The sequence below is a fragment of the Drosophila ficusphila genome, unplaced genomic scaffold (genome assembly GCF_018152265.1).
Source record: "Drosophila ficusphila isolate 14025-0441.05 unplaced genomic scaffold, ASM1815226v1 contig_412, whole genome shotgun sequence".
Lineage (NCBI taxonomy): Eukaryota > Metazoa > Arthropoda > Insecta > Diptera > Drosophilidae > Drosophila > Drosophila ficusphila.
This window is the reverse complement of record NW_025064326.1, coordinates 6,037,468-6,050,365: the sequence shown is the minus strand read 5'-3', so window position 1 is coordinate 6,050,365 and position 12,898 is coordinate 6,037,468. Positions and strand designations below refer to the sequence as shown.

Here is a 12,898-nt window from a genome sequence, read left to right as displayed (position 1 = left end):
GCAACAACAAAAACTCTCTCACTCTCTTTCCTATTCTCCCATTAGTGTCTCCCTCACTCCAATTGTGTTTGTGTGGGTTAAAAAAAGCAAAAAAATGTTGTTAATTTTAGGACTCAGCTTAGCACTTTATTTAAAAGCGTAAATTAGCGACACAAATATCGATTTAATAAACCTAAGCTGTTTGATTTGACTGGTTTTTAAGTCTTGTGAATGGGAGTATTTGTTTTGGGCAATTGGATTATGATTTGATTTGGCATTTGCGTGTGTGTGTGAGACGAGCCTCTTCTAATGCTGCCAAGGCAAGAGGAAGAAAGACATTTGCTGGCCTAATTGTTAAAGCAGGACCGTTATCGAGTTTAAATAGTTTCCACTTTTAGCAATCTTTTTCAGTTTTGCTTAAATTTATACTTTCGCAATATTGTTATTTACTTTTCGAGCGTTTTGATTTTTTTTTTTGCCGCGGATTGAAGAAGAAGCACGTCGTTATGTGATGGAGATGGTACTTTGTAAGTTATCGATAATTCGATTAGTTCAATGTAAGAATTTTGCAACACTTAAGGCGCTTAATTTAACTTAAAAGTATAGTTTTTTGAAAAAGAATTGCTGAAAACAAAAGGTACCTATATATTTACCACAGGGTTCCGGTTCGAAATGAAATACTTGTTGATTTTGAAAAATAAATTGTTTTTGTTCGTTTGAGTTTACAACTATATCGAGTCTTAATCTCCGAGTTTTTAACAAAGAGTTACAGTTTTAATGTGTTTATCTCTTTTTTTTTTTGTAAGGAATCTCAAATAATCTCAACGAATATCTCTAATTTTCGCTTAAAATGACGTTGCACATTTCATTGTTTTTTTGATTGAGCGCAAAAGTGCAGCCAGGCGTTTTATGAAAGCGCTGAGAACGTACGTGTTTGGCATAAGGACGATCCACAGACTGCAGAAAAACAGAGCGAGCGTTGGTTTCCCTGTGCAAAAAAATATTAATTAACATATTGTGATAAAGTAATATTTCTGGAGCAACTTACTTAAGAAGCTGTTCGGGTCGCTGAAGCTGCATGCAGAGTTTAATGCCACTGTAGAAGTCTAGATCCGCGTTCAGACTCAGTTTTGGTTCGTGTGTGAGGCTGAAGTCCTGCACTATTTTGGCATAGGTGAAACCAACAGCCACGTGCCCCAAAACAGCGCTGCCGGTGCTAAGAATATAAGAAAGTATGATTTAAATGGGATGTTTCATCTATTAAATTCAATCATCCCACTCACTTTTGCTGAATCTCCGTTTGGGCATTCCGATTCCACAAGCTGAATCCAACCTTGCCATTGAGATCCACACTCCTAGCCCCCAGCACTTGCCAATGCAGAGTGGCTCCCGATGCCAGGATTATGTAGTGCTCGTTATCCTGGGCCAAAGTAGTTGCTTGGTAGGCGGGCGTGGAGTCCGAGGCACTTCCTCCCCACACGTGACCCATGAGTTCAGTCTGGCCGCTGAAGAAGATGAGGGGACGCAATTGGGCACCCTGCACACTGATCTCCATGCCTGCAGTGACTGTCTCCTCGCTGCCAAACTCATCGTCCGCCGGGATGTTGTCATTTCCATCGCCGGAGTCACCATCGCCCACCATCGAACCCAAGCCAGCCGTGTAGATGCCCAATTTAAAGCTGCTGGCTTGTGAGCGTCCAGCATGGAGCAAAAATTCCACTGAGCCACGCTTAAGGATTCCCTGGTACACTTCCTGGGTGCTCAAAAGGGATTCATTGAAGGCAGGTGCCACAGAAAGCTGACGGGTTAGGACGGTAGTAAGTCCTGAAAATAGATAGTTGAATATATTGATCAAATAATCAGTAAGATTATCTGTATACTCACCCTTTTGCCCCAACACATTGTAGTTGTTCACATGCCTTCTTTTGGCCAGCTCCGTTTTGAACAAAGCCCGGAATCGCGGACACTTTTCAGCCAACATTCTCAGTTTCTGGAGCACATATGTTTTAATCTCAAACTGACGATCAGTCGATGCAAGGTAATCCAGAAGATAACCTAATTGTTCCTGATTTGGTCTCAGCGATAGAATGATATCCAAAGCCAAAGTGCGAGCGGAGCTGTCGAATCGTCGCTTTCGTTGGTAGAAAATACTTTCAAACTGCTGGCGATGTGTGGAATTAAAGCTGCTCAGAGGGAATGATTTCAGAGCCTGCAAAGCAGCCACAGAGGAATTCGGATCCTCGCCACTTTGAGCCTGTTCCAGTAGGGATTGAATGGTGGCAGGATCCTGTAGATTTTGGAGAGCTCTTATATACAAAATGGGTTCCTTGGAGGCGAGGCCTTGCAGCAGATAAGTTTGCACCTGCTGCAGCAGAGGATCATGAGCACTGAATCTGCTTTGACGGGTCAAGGTAGCCAGAGTTTGGATAATGCTCTCCCTCAACTTTGACTGCTTCTTGGTGGCTTCCACCTCTAGTAATTTGAACAAATGCTCCACTATTTTCCTATCCGGATGAGTGGCAACCGCCAGAGATTGCAAGTACTTTTCTAGCAGCTCCAATTGCTCATTGGTGGTTTCCGCATCCTTGTAAAGGAATCCAAAAGTGGCATTATGCGCATCAAAGGTTTGCACGGCACCCAAGAGATCAACCAATTGGGGCAGAAGACTGCTGTGCTCCTTAAGAAGCTCCTCGAATTGTTCTTGCATGGTGATGCGAGCCAGAGGAATAAGTTTCACGTAAGCCAAAGCCAGCGAAGACTTGCCTACGTCCTTGGATTGTAGTTCATTCAGAGATTCCTTCAGTTGCTCCTCTAGCTAGAGAAAAAAAATTTATTTAGTTTATAGGATTATGGATGTATAATTTGTCACTTACAGTTTGCTCTTTGATCTCGCTGATTATTCCATCGACATCGGATTCTATGTCAAAGACGCGATACCATTCCAGCAGGCTTTTAATGGCCTCATCTAAACTGTTCTGCTCCAACTGTTTAACATCCTCAGATCCTTGGGAGATGTGTTGTATGGTGAAAATGCTTTTTACTGATGTTCCCACATCAGGCTTGGCTGCCAGGTTTAGCTGGTGGTTCTCTACAGATTCAGCCTTTAAAAGGGATCCCTCTGAAGAGAGTTCATAGGAGACCAGCTCCTGGGCTTGCTGAGTAACACCTAGAGCTTCTTCTGGGTGGGTGTTTACCCTGAGATTCCAAAGAGAGCAGTCTCTTTTGACTTTCTCCACTTTCGTTGAGGATTTGACATTGTAGGACACTCGACACAGGCCAGAAACATCCAATTCCTCATCCTGGGAGGCATCTAATCTCAATTGCAGAAGGGAGGCAATTCCCCGCTCCAAATTAAGCAGGGATTGGTCCTTTGAAGTATGTGCAATGACCTTTTCGGGTTGACCCTTTACAAGACTGATATAAAATGGTCTGTCGGGTATTTTGGTGATGGAACGAACTTTTCCAGAGGTATCAACTTTACTTCCGCTGATGAAAACCTCCAGCAACTGATCTTCATTTTGGCTCCAAACCGAATTGATCTTCAGGTCAGTCTCAAACTTATAGCTTGTCTCTTTGGCACTTGAATCTTTTCCCAGTTCCTCCAAAATCACTTTATTCTGCAGCTTGAATATTTGCTGGCTGTTCGAAGAGATTAAAGCCGCTCTTCCAAGGTCTGAAGAAATGTGGGCGAAAAAGAAAGAATGGAACACGTCATTAGTCAATCGAGTTGTTATAACTTTCACCCAGAAGCAGAGCCACAAGCTGCTATTTTTCATTTACTTAGCCTGGGTCGAGGTTATCAACAAGTGGCCCTGCACAGTGGGTGGCACTATCTCGAATAGTGGAAAATAGAATTTCGTATGGTGAGAAGATAAGCAAAAAGTGGGATGTGGCGATAGATAACAAAGGTCGTTTTGGGTAGCTACTACTATCTAATATCTAAAAAAATAATGTGGTTTTCGATATAATCTGATTCTTCAGTAAAAGAATTAGAACTAGTAATAGAAAAATATATTAAGCCACAAATGATAATTTCATTGACCTTCAAAACTTTAGCACCTTCGCCACCTTTTTAAGCCACTGTCCAAAGTCAGCTGCTCCAATTGGAAAGTGTGTCAGATAAAAGTTCTCTTTAGTTTCTTGTTTGTGTGAGATTGGGGGAGCGGCAATGTCAATGTTTTTGTTTATCACAGGTTTGTGTGGGTAAGCGCACCAACAAACAGTTCATTCAACTTAACTTACGTGCTTAGCATCCGCTTTAAAGTAACAATCCAATCAAAATTAAATATTCAATATTTTAACTTACCGAAACTCCCAAAAATGAGAGCAACAAGAAGCGCAGATTGCAGCCAGTTTTTATTATTGTTTGCCATGCTTTTACTTGCTTTTGTTCGATTTTTAAGTTGACTAAGGGTTTTAAATTAAATCATTGATAAGCTGTTGTTAAGCCGGCTGCCGGTGAACTTTTAACCGGGAGGGAAATAAACCGTCCGACTTGAACCGAGAATCAAGAAACTATAGCAAATCATCTGTGCAACAAAAGATGGTATCGATGTTTTGAAATTCGATTGTAAATTTGGGTTTGCATCGATATGCCGATGTTTTTTCACCGACCCGGGTAGCCGGTTTTTCCACCACGTTTTAGTGCATAGTTTTTAACAGCAATGCCTAACAGGGGTAACCTATCCGATACACCCACCAAATCAAAAGAATAAATATTCTTGTTTCAAGACTCAATTTGTATGAAATCTTTCCATATTTTTACCAACCTAATATATTAATACGTATTATAGCAAAGTTCCATTTCAGATTCGATTTACATAGTGCAAATAAAGTGATCTGCATCGATGCTGGAGTAAATGTGTCCCTCAGAGATCATAAAGTCCAGAATGTTGCTAAAAAAAACAAAAAAAAGAATCCATGTCAATGTTTCTTTAAAATTCTATATGATCTAAACAGCCTTACGTCAACTCAGAGTCGCTGATGTGGGAGAACTTGGCCTTCAGTTCTTTGCGGGAGATGCCCTCCTCGGAAACATTGCTCTTGATCGCCTGGAAGACGGCCTGCTGCTTGGGATCCAGCCCACTGACAATAGCCGTACTTTGAGAGGCGGTGAAATTGGCTATGGAGCCAGAACCGGCTGCAGCCCCATCGGATCCGCCCTTGTTCTGGTAATCCTCCGCCCTGTAGCGGGCGTTGAGAACCTCAAGGAGATGGGTGCACACCTCGTTGGGGTCCAAAACGGGCAGCAGCTTAAAGACCATCAGGGTCTTTTGACCCGCCTGCGAACGAGTAGTGCCATAGACCTTTACATAGTTGTTGACCATGACTTCGGGGGCCTTCAGGGCGTCACCCTCCTCCAGCCAATAGTGCGCGTCGATCCTGCCGCTGTGATCCTCCAGAGTGTATGTAATCTTCGTCGAGGATGTCTCGATATTTCGCACTATGGCTGCCACACAGACCATTGCATACTGCATTCCAAACATTTCGATGTTTCCCTCCGGTGCATCCACAATCTGCTTAATCACCAAAGGTACTATTCCCTAGTTTATTGGATGGGAAAACATATTTAATTTGTTGGTTTTACATGAGTTTCGTTTACTTACCTCTCCTTTTTGATTGCTGGCAGCTCCAGCAGGCGCAGTTTGAGTAGCATTGAAATCTCCAACTAAAATAGGATTAAACCATTTATATATGGATTTTGGAAAACAATATACCTGCACTTACATGAATCATTCATTTTGATGGATTTTTAGAGCTAAGAAGTTGGTTTTTAAATGAATTTCGCAAGAAGCCGAACAATAAACAACAAAACGCGCCAATTCTTTTTATTTAGTGTGGTCGTTTGGTAAATGTTGGAATACCACTGTTTAGTATATACAAATATACCAACTCAATAATAATGTTAATTAATTAATTTAAATTTAAATTAAATTTAATAAATTCCTTATTGACGATCGATTTTTTTACCCTTGCTCATTTGAGTTTTTTTCCATATTTCCATATAAAACGCAGCACTGGTTTTGTAATGTGTTTTGCACTCAATCACAAATTTGTTTCTTATTACCTACTTATAAAATACTTTTAAATGAAAATGATAAACCTTAAGAATGTTTTCAATGACATTTGTATGATGGCAGGGACTTGTAGTCCTTTACGTTACATTTCCTGAGTTTTGTTAACACAATTTATACATTCAATTTTACGACAATTTACTTTTTAGTTACTTTTTGACAAAGCCTATTTAGCGGTCACTCTTCTTTTTCGGCTTAATTTGTACGTTAACTGAAGGACAAATATCCTTGTTTAGGCATTCACCGCAATTTGGCTTAACTGGGGTACAAATGGTTTGTCCAAACCCGACGAAAAGATGATTTACTTCCGACCAGAGACTGAATGGGAGCCACTTTTCCAATGCGACTCGGGTTTGTTCCGGTTCTTTCGTAGGTTTTGGGAGCCAACCCAATCTATTCGAAAGCCGATGTACATGGACATCGACTCCGATTCCGGTGATCTTGTTCCAGGCTACTGCCATGCATATATGAGCCATCTTGGGACCGACTCCAGGCAGAGCAATAAGTTCTTTGGGATTATCCGGGATATCTGAATCATATTTGTCCAACAATATATCAACTGTTTGCTTGAGGTACTTGGCTTTGTTCTAATATGAATTGTTGAAAGATTTTATGAGTATTTTTTGGATGCAACTAATTTTTTTCTTACCTTATAGAAGGAAACGGGATGCAGCAAGTTTTCCAATTCCGCAATTGGTATCTCCTTTATCTTGAGTGGAGTAAGAGTTTGTTCTTTAAGGCGATTCATGGCTTCATAAGTAGTTTGATCCTTGGTTTGACTGGATAGCATCAGGGCTACTAAGTTCTGGAAGCGTTGTGTCTGTAAAAAGAAAGGGATTTTATCCATCTTTCAATAAGTATTGATTAAATTATTTTATTACCTTTGCATCTGCTGTGGAATCCGCACAGCGGTGGCATCCCATTGTATCCACTGGAGCAGAATTCGAGTTTCTCATGTTACGAATGTTTTCCAAATGATTGTACCAAAAAGGATGAGGTGCTTCTACATCGTGGTATAATTGAGATTCCTCCTGGGAATTAACTTCTTTCTTAATCTTAACCAAACCTTCTTTAATATCATCAATTTCCTTTTTTATTTGCGGTTCTAATTCTTTCTTTATATTATCAATCCGAATAGGAGAGTCGACCACATCTGGCACAATCTTACATTTAACAACCGTAGCCGATCCTATTTGGAGTTTGGATACCAACTGATCCTCCTTTTTATTCTTTTTGGGTGCAACTCGAGTTGGAGATAAGGCTTCAACTTTAACGATATTATTTTTCAGTGATTCCCCGTTTATAACACGCTGTTTTCGGGTTCGAATGGGGGAGAAGTAAATCGAGTTACTAGATCCCGTTGCATTAGATGAAACCCCCACTAGGTCCTCAATATCCTGAAATTGTTAAAAACTGCGTCTTGAGTTTTCCTATACTTATAATGCAGTTTACACCTTACCCTCACATTATCTGTCCTAGCTTGCTTGCTTATTATCGTCGTTGGCTTGATAACATCTCCCTTTTTGGCCAATTTGTTGGCCAACGTAGTTTTCTTGATGTTTTTGGCCATCTTTAATTTAGTGTTTCTACGCTCCTTTTGGTCATTTGTTTGTTTACGTTTTGAACATATCGATTTCGATAAAAAAAAACAGATGTTTTTCTGACAAATGGTCTTACTTTAGTTTATATGGCGGTTTAATTTGAATTTTAATATTAACCATAAAGAAGTAAAGCATATTTATTTATTTAACTTTGTAATGTTCTTAAAATGACTAAATACTATTTGTAACAATTTTTTGGAACTTGATTTTATTATACATATATACAATTATACACCATTGTTTTTAATTTTTATATAATTTTTTACAACAGTTTGCTTGTTTTTTTTTTAAGTGCTTATAAATTGGGTCTTTTTAAGTCGTAGAAGTTTGGTTAATATTTTTACAATTTTATTGAAATTATTCCGATAGCAATTTACTTTCGTGGGCCTGATGAGCCACTTTCATTAGGTGGTCAAAACTGGATCGACCTGTTTGCAATACCATGGAATAAAATATTCTGCTCCGCGATTGGGTCAAAAGTTCATAGGGTGAACCAAACTCCACCAGATTGCCGGCATCCAAAACCATGACTTTATCCGAATCAATAATTGTATTTAGTCTATGGGCAATAGTCAGCACGGTGCAATCCTTGAACTTCTTGCGAATAGTTGACTGTATAAGGGCGTCGGTTTGCGGATCTACATTTGCCGTGGCCTCGTCCATTACCAGGATGCGATTCTCCCGAAGAATTGCTCTGGCCAAGCAGACCAACTGCCTTTGACCCACACTGTAGTTGGCACCTCCTTCCGCGATCATACTTTCAAGTCCCTTCGGCAACTCGGAAACCTCTTCCTTGAGATGAACCTAATCAAAGAAATAAGTGTTATTTAAAATTCTGATAAATACTTTGCAATATATCTCACCTCTTCCAGGGCTTCCCACAATTTGTCATCAGGATACTGCTCGAAGGGATCCAAATTATAACGCATAGTGCCAGAAAATAGCACTGGTTCTTGTGGTATTATGGATATCTTGCTACGCAGATCGTGCAGACCAATTTCGGCTATATCTCGATTATCCATTAGCATGGATCCATCGTTGTAGGACAATCTGAATAGCGCATTTATAAGAGAGGACTTTCCCGCACCCGTTCTTCCCACAATTCCAATTTTCTCACGTGGTTCAATAACGAAATTCAGTGTTTTCAAAACATTATCCGTTTTGGGATCCGGATTGTATCTGAGACTTAGATCATCCGCTAAAATCTGACCATTCTGAGGCCAATTCTTTGGTGGCTTCTTATCTGCTGGAGAATCAAATTCTCCCTCTGATTCCAGATTTTTGTATTCCAGTACTCTTTCCACGGAGGTCATGGAGTTCTCCAACTCGGCAGATTGCCGCATGCCCCACTGCACAGTGCCAGTCATTGACATAGCTTGGGTTATGGCCAAACCGATTTGTCCAGGATTATCCAACGGGGGATTGAAGTAGCTCATCAGAGTTACAGATATAACATAGGCCACGCAGAACAGATCCAGATAGTAACCAAAGGCGCGATTGGTGGAGAGGAAGGTATAATATCCTGAACTGTGGAGATCCTGGTAGTTATCGTACTCCTTGGTCAGCAAATCCTGGGCACCCATTGCTCTAATAGTAGGAAGACCATTTAAGGTGGCACTGAAATGCGAGTACATCGGCGATCTGGCCACAGCCTCCAATCTTTTCACGTCCCTCGAAGTACTCAGATAGAATTTCCGAAGGAAATGGAAAGCCAGGAACATGGTCATTGTGTTGACCAAATACCAGGGATTTGTGATGCACAAAACCCCAATAATTCCACTGATTGTCAGGAATATCTGAATGCAATCCAGCATTACGGCGGGCAGGATTTCATCCACTTGTCCCAGATCCATGGCGAATCGATTGAGGATCCTTCCCGAGGGATTCGCATGGAAAAAGTACAGAGCGGTGCGGGAAACTCCCTGGAACATGGTATTATGCAATTGGGTGGAGGAGTGCATTGCCATGCTGAAAAAGAGCAGAGTTCGCAGCAGGGCAAATATCACTAAAGCCAGATTGATTCCACTGAAGATGTAAATGTCCACCGATGAAGAGGAGTCATTGTTTCTCACCCTGTAATATACAAGTTTTTAAAATATAGAATTATTGAAACAAAATAATACCTACCAGTAAGAAAGAAAGTAATCTCCTCCAGAAGCCAAAATTTGAGTTCCTAGGCAGAAGAAAGCAACCAGGATAACCAGGAACCATCCAGAACCGGCTGAAAAGTATTTTCCATACATTCCCAACCCAATTCTTCCCTTGGAGCGCGATTCCTGAACGGGTTGTCTGTCATCTTCCAGCACAGAATCCGTGCCAGAGTCCATTGAACTCACACTGAGTCTACTCAACCGACTGCTTTGACGGGAGTAATTCGATTTATCCATCTTGGCATCGCCAGCTGCATTATCCTGTTCCTGATCGGATTCTTCCTTTTCTTGGGTCTCTTTAGCCAACAGTTTGGCGAAATCCTGACCACTCTTGAGCATCTCCTCGTAGGTTCCAATAGCAGTTATCTTTCCTTTATCCATGATCACTATAAGATCGGCATGCTCCAGAAATTGCAGTTGATGGGTCACCAGGATAACAAGTTTATCTCTGAGGAAGCCGCGCATGCACTCCTCAAACAAATGACGACCTACGTGAGTATCCACGGCGCTCAAAGGATCATCGAGGAGATACGTATCCGCTTGGCGATAAACAGCTCTGGCCAAGCTGATCCTAGCTCTTTGACCTCCAGACAAAGAAGCTCCTCTTTCACCAACAAAAGTGCGATCTCCTTGGAGCAGTTCGAAATCCCTTTCCAAGGCACATTTTTTCACAACTTTGCGATATCGCTGCTTATCCATGGGTAATCCAAAGAGGATATTATCCCTAACGGAGGCATTGAAGAGCCAGGGTTCCTGAGAGGCATACGAGATTTTTCCCTGCACCTTTAACTTTCCGGATTCAGCAGGAAGTTCACCTAATATAGCTTGTATCAGGCTGGATTTTCCAGAACCCACAGGTCCAATAACAGCCACCAATTGTGGTGGTTTTAGACTTAAATTTATATTATCCAAAACAGGATCCACGTGCTCTTGATTCCACCGAGCTTGAAAGGATTGCAATTCCACCAGTGGTTCCTCTTTAAAAAGGCTCATTTTAGGTCCACTTCGCACTGCAGTTTCGTCTCTCATCATAAATTTTTTGATTCTCCTCAAAGTAACCAACAATTCCGCAAACTGTGACATTCCACTCGGGAAGAATTTGCTCACTGTTCGCCGCAGGACATTGTAGAAAGCGGTTACGGAGAAAGCCCTTTCGGCAGTCAGTTGTCCACCCATCAGGACGAAGCCTAAAAGGCTTACAAATATAGCAATTCTGCTTAAAGTAATCTCAAAGGATAAAAGAGTACCTCTAATATAGTTCACCTTGCGAATGGAGCTCATTTCACTGCGTCGCAATTTCTCGATTAGCCTTCCAAATGGCTTTTCCCAGGTGTACATTTTGATCACCTGAATTCCTGATATAATCTCATTCATCATTCTAACCCTTTGATCGGTTCTTAGGGCGGTTTGAAGTCGTAGCTTTGATGTAAGTCGGCTCAAAACGGTTTGAACTGGCAGATATAGAAGTAATATAGCGATTCCGTAAAGCGAAGCGATTCCTATTTGTTGGTATAGGAAGTACGAGGCTATGAGCAACTCCAGTGGTCCCAGCCACAGAAAGTGAAAGTGTATCAAAGCTCGATCGAAGCGACCAAGATCGTTGGACAAAAGGTTAACCACCTGACCCGTGGTTGTATCTCCCAAGGCAGTGCGACTTAATCGGAGGGCCTTTCGATATATAGCCGTACTCACTGCCACTCTCATTTTCATCGCCAGGTGCTAATAGAAAAAATTTTATTTAAAGGCTTAAAAATTAAATTAAAAACTCACCATCATACCCATCATAAAGGGATGGAACATAAGAACTGATAAAAGAGTAGTTATAATCAGTAATAATCCATAAATTTGAGCCTGGAGCCCATCTCCATTTTTATGGGTTGTAAATTCCGATATCAGTGCTCCCAAAATGAGAGGTAAAGTAGCTCTAAAAATAAAATAACATTGTATTTATTATTGCAAAATAAAAATCCTTACTTACCTTGTTCCCAATTCCAGAATTCCAATAATTATGCCGGATAGAAATAGTTTGAATCCAAATACTCTTAGTATTACCTTGATTATACTCGGTTCCTTTTTCGGTTTATCCCGACAGGACTCAACTTCTTTCTGCCAGGTTTCGAAGAATTTATTCCCCAGAGTTTCCGCTTTATGTCCATTTAGAGCCTTGTAAAGATCAGTGGGCTCTAAGGTCTTTTTTCTTCCCTTAAAAAGTATGGGAAGCGCGAAGCTGTGAAAAATAACAGATATTAGTAAATATTATGAAAATCGTTTGTTTTGTTGGGAAGCTACAAGCTTCCTTCACCCAATGTCATTAAAGATTATACAATCATGATAAGCCGTCATGAAAGATGTGATCTTTAAGCTTTCATTATCTACTGATAACGTTAGCATTTTATCATTATAATTTTACATGATTTTTAAATTAATGTTATTACACATTTTTGTTTAGATTTCAAACAAAACATACCAAAACATAAGCGAGGAACAAATCCCCGCAGATTCGCGTGGATTAGTGGGCAGTTTATTAGCCTGCATGATTTATATTATTTTGTATCATTCAAAAAAAATATTTAATATTAATAGAATTGAAATCACTTTATTTAACAATCACGCTTATTTAATTAGTTGTATAATTTTTACTTTACTAACAACTCTAAACTTTCCACTAGAGATTCAAAATTCCTTCAATAAAGGCGTCCGTGGGGTTCTGCTTTCCAACTTGATCTGGACCAGATCTAAATGATCCAAGTGATAAAAAGACGGAAATTTTCTCACCTAATGACGTACTTTATCACAAAGATAATCTTGCTAGTTTATGTTGGTAACAAAGGAAAATCTTTTATAATTTGTTTTATAGCTGCAATATGACACGTACGAACTTAGAACATCATTAATGGAAATAATAATGGATAATTTAATAGTTTATGATAACAAGACTATTGCGAATTGGGGAAAATCGTTTGATTTCATAAGGAGTCGTCATACTTTTATTGTGATAGATAAGCATTAAATAAAGATAATAGTACTGCATACCTAAAAATAGATTTTTATTCTTATCAAGGTTTTCTCTTCTAAAAGTATTTACATAACTGAA

The 12,898-nt window shown here is 40.2% G+C and overlaps 4 protein-coding genes across 5 annotated transcripts; all 4 read right to left on the bottom strand.

Annotated features, from left to right (window-relative positions):
• Nucleotides 1-663: 663 nt before the first annotated feature.
• LOC108089822 (microsomal triglyceride transfer protein large subunit) lies at nt 664-4,503 on the bottom strand. Its single transcript, XM_017188227.2, has 6 exons — nt 4,286-4,503; nt 2,853-3,652; nt 1,864-2,794; nt 1,263-1,803; nt 1,028-1,195; nt 664-967 (listed from the first exon to the last, which is right to left on the bottom strand). Exons 1-6 carry the CDS (start codon nt 4,350-4,352, stop codon nt 814-816), a joined length of 2,661 nt encoding a protein of 886 aa, XP_017043716.1. The 5' UTR covers nt 4,353-4,503; the 3' UTR covers nt 664-813.
• Nucleotides 4,504-4,697: 194 nt separating this feature from the next.
• Nucleotides 4,698-5,828, bottom strand: LOC108089788 (replication protein A 32 kDa subunit). The gene is made up of 4 exons (XM_017188184.2): nt 5,707-5,828; nt 5,586-5,647; nt 4,945-5,522; nt 4,698-4,874 (listed from the first exon to the last, which is right to left on the bottom strand). Exons 1-4 carry the CDS (start codon nt 5,717-5,719, stop codon nt 4,796-4,798), a joined length of 732 nt encoding a protein of 243 aa, XP_017043673.1. The 5' UTR covers nt 5,720-5,828; the 3' UTR covers nt 4,698-4,795.
• Nucleotides 5,829-5,997: 169 nt separating this feature from the next.
• LOC108089782 (endonuclease III-like protein 1) lies at nt 5,998-7,648 on the bottom strand. Of its 2 annotated transcripts, none has more exons than XM_017188176.2 (4): nt 7,513-7,648; nt 6,935-7,450; nt 6,703-6,873; nt 5,998-6,640 (listed from the first exon to the last, which is right to left on the bottom strand). In XM_017188176.2, the coding sequence occupies exons 1-4, from the start codon at nt 7,621-7,623 to the stop codon at nt 6,224-6,226; spliced, it is 1,215 nt and encodes a 404-aa protein (XP_017043665.2). In that variant the 5' UTR covers nt 7,624-7,648; the 3' UTR covers nt 5,998-6,223. The 2 variants fall into 2 exon arrangements, with proteins under 2 accessions (XP_017043665.2, XP_017043666.2); XM_017188177.2 differs by having other exon boundaries at nt 7,519-7,648.
• A 240-nt stretch (nt 7,649-7,888) lies between these two features.
• Nucleotides 7,889-12,342, bottom strand: LOC108089992 (probable multidrug resistance-associated protein lethal(2)03659). Its single transcript, XM_017188494.2, has 6 exons — nt 12,272-12,342; nt 11,783-12,031; nt 11,575-11,728; nt 9,782-11,523; nt 8,518-9,727; nt 7,889-8,458 (listed from the first exon to the last, which is right to left on the bottom strand). The coding sequence occupies exons 1-6, from the start codon at nt 12,337-12,339 to the stop codon at nt 8,012-8,014; spliced, it is 3,870 nt and encodes a 1,289-aa protein (XP_017043983.2). The 5' UTR covers nt 12,340-12,342; the 3' UTR covers nt 7,889-8,011.
• Nucleotides 12,343-12,898: the final 556 nt, after the last annotated feature.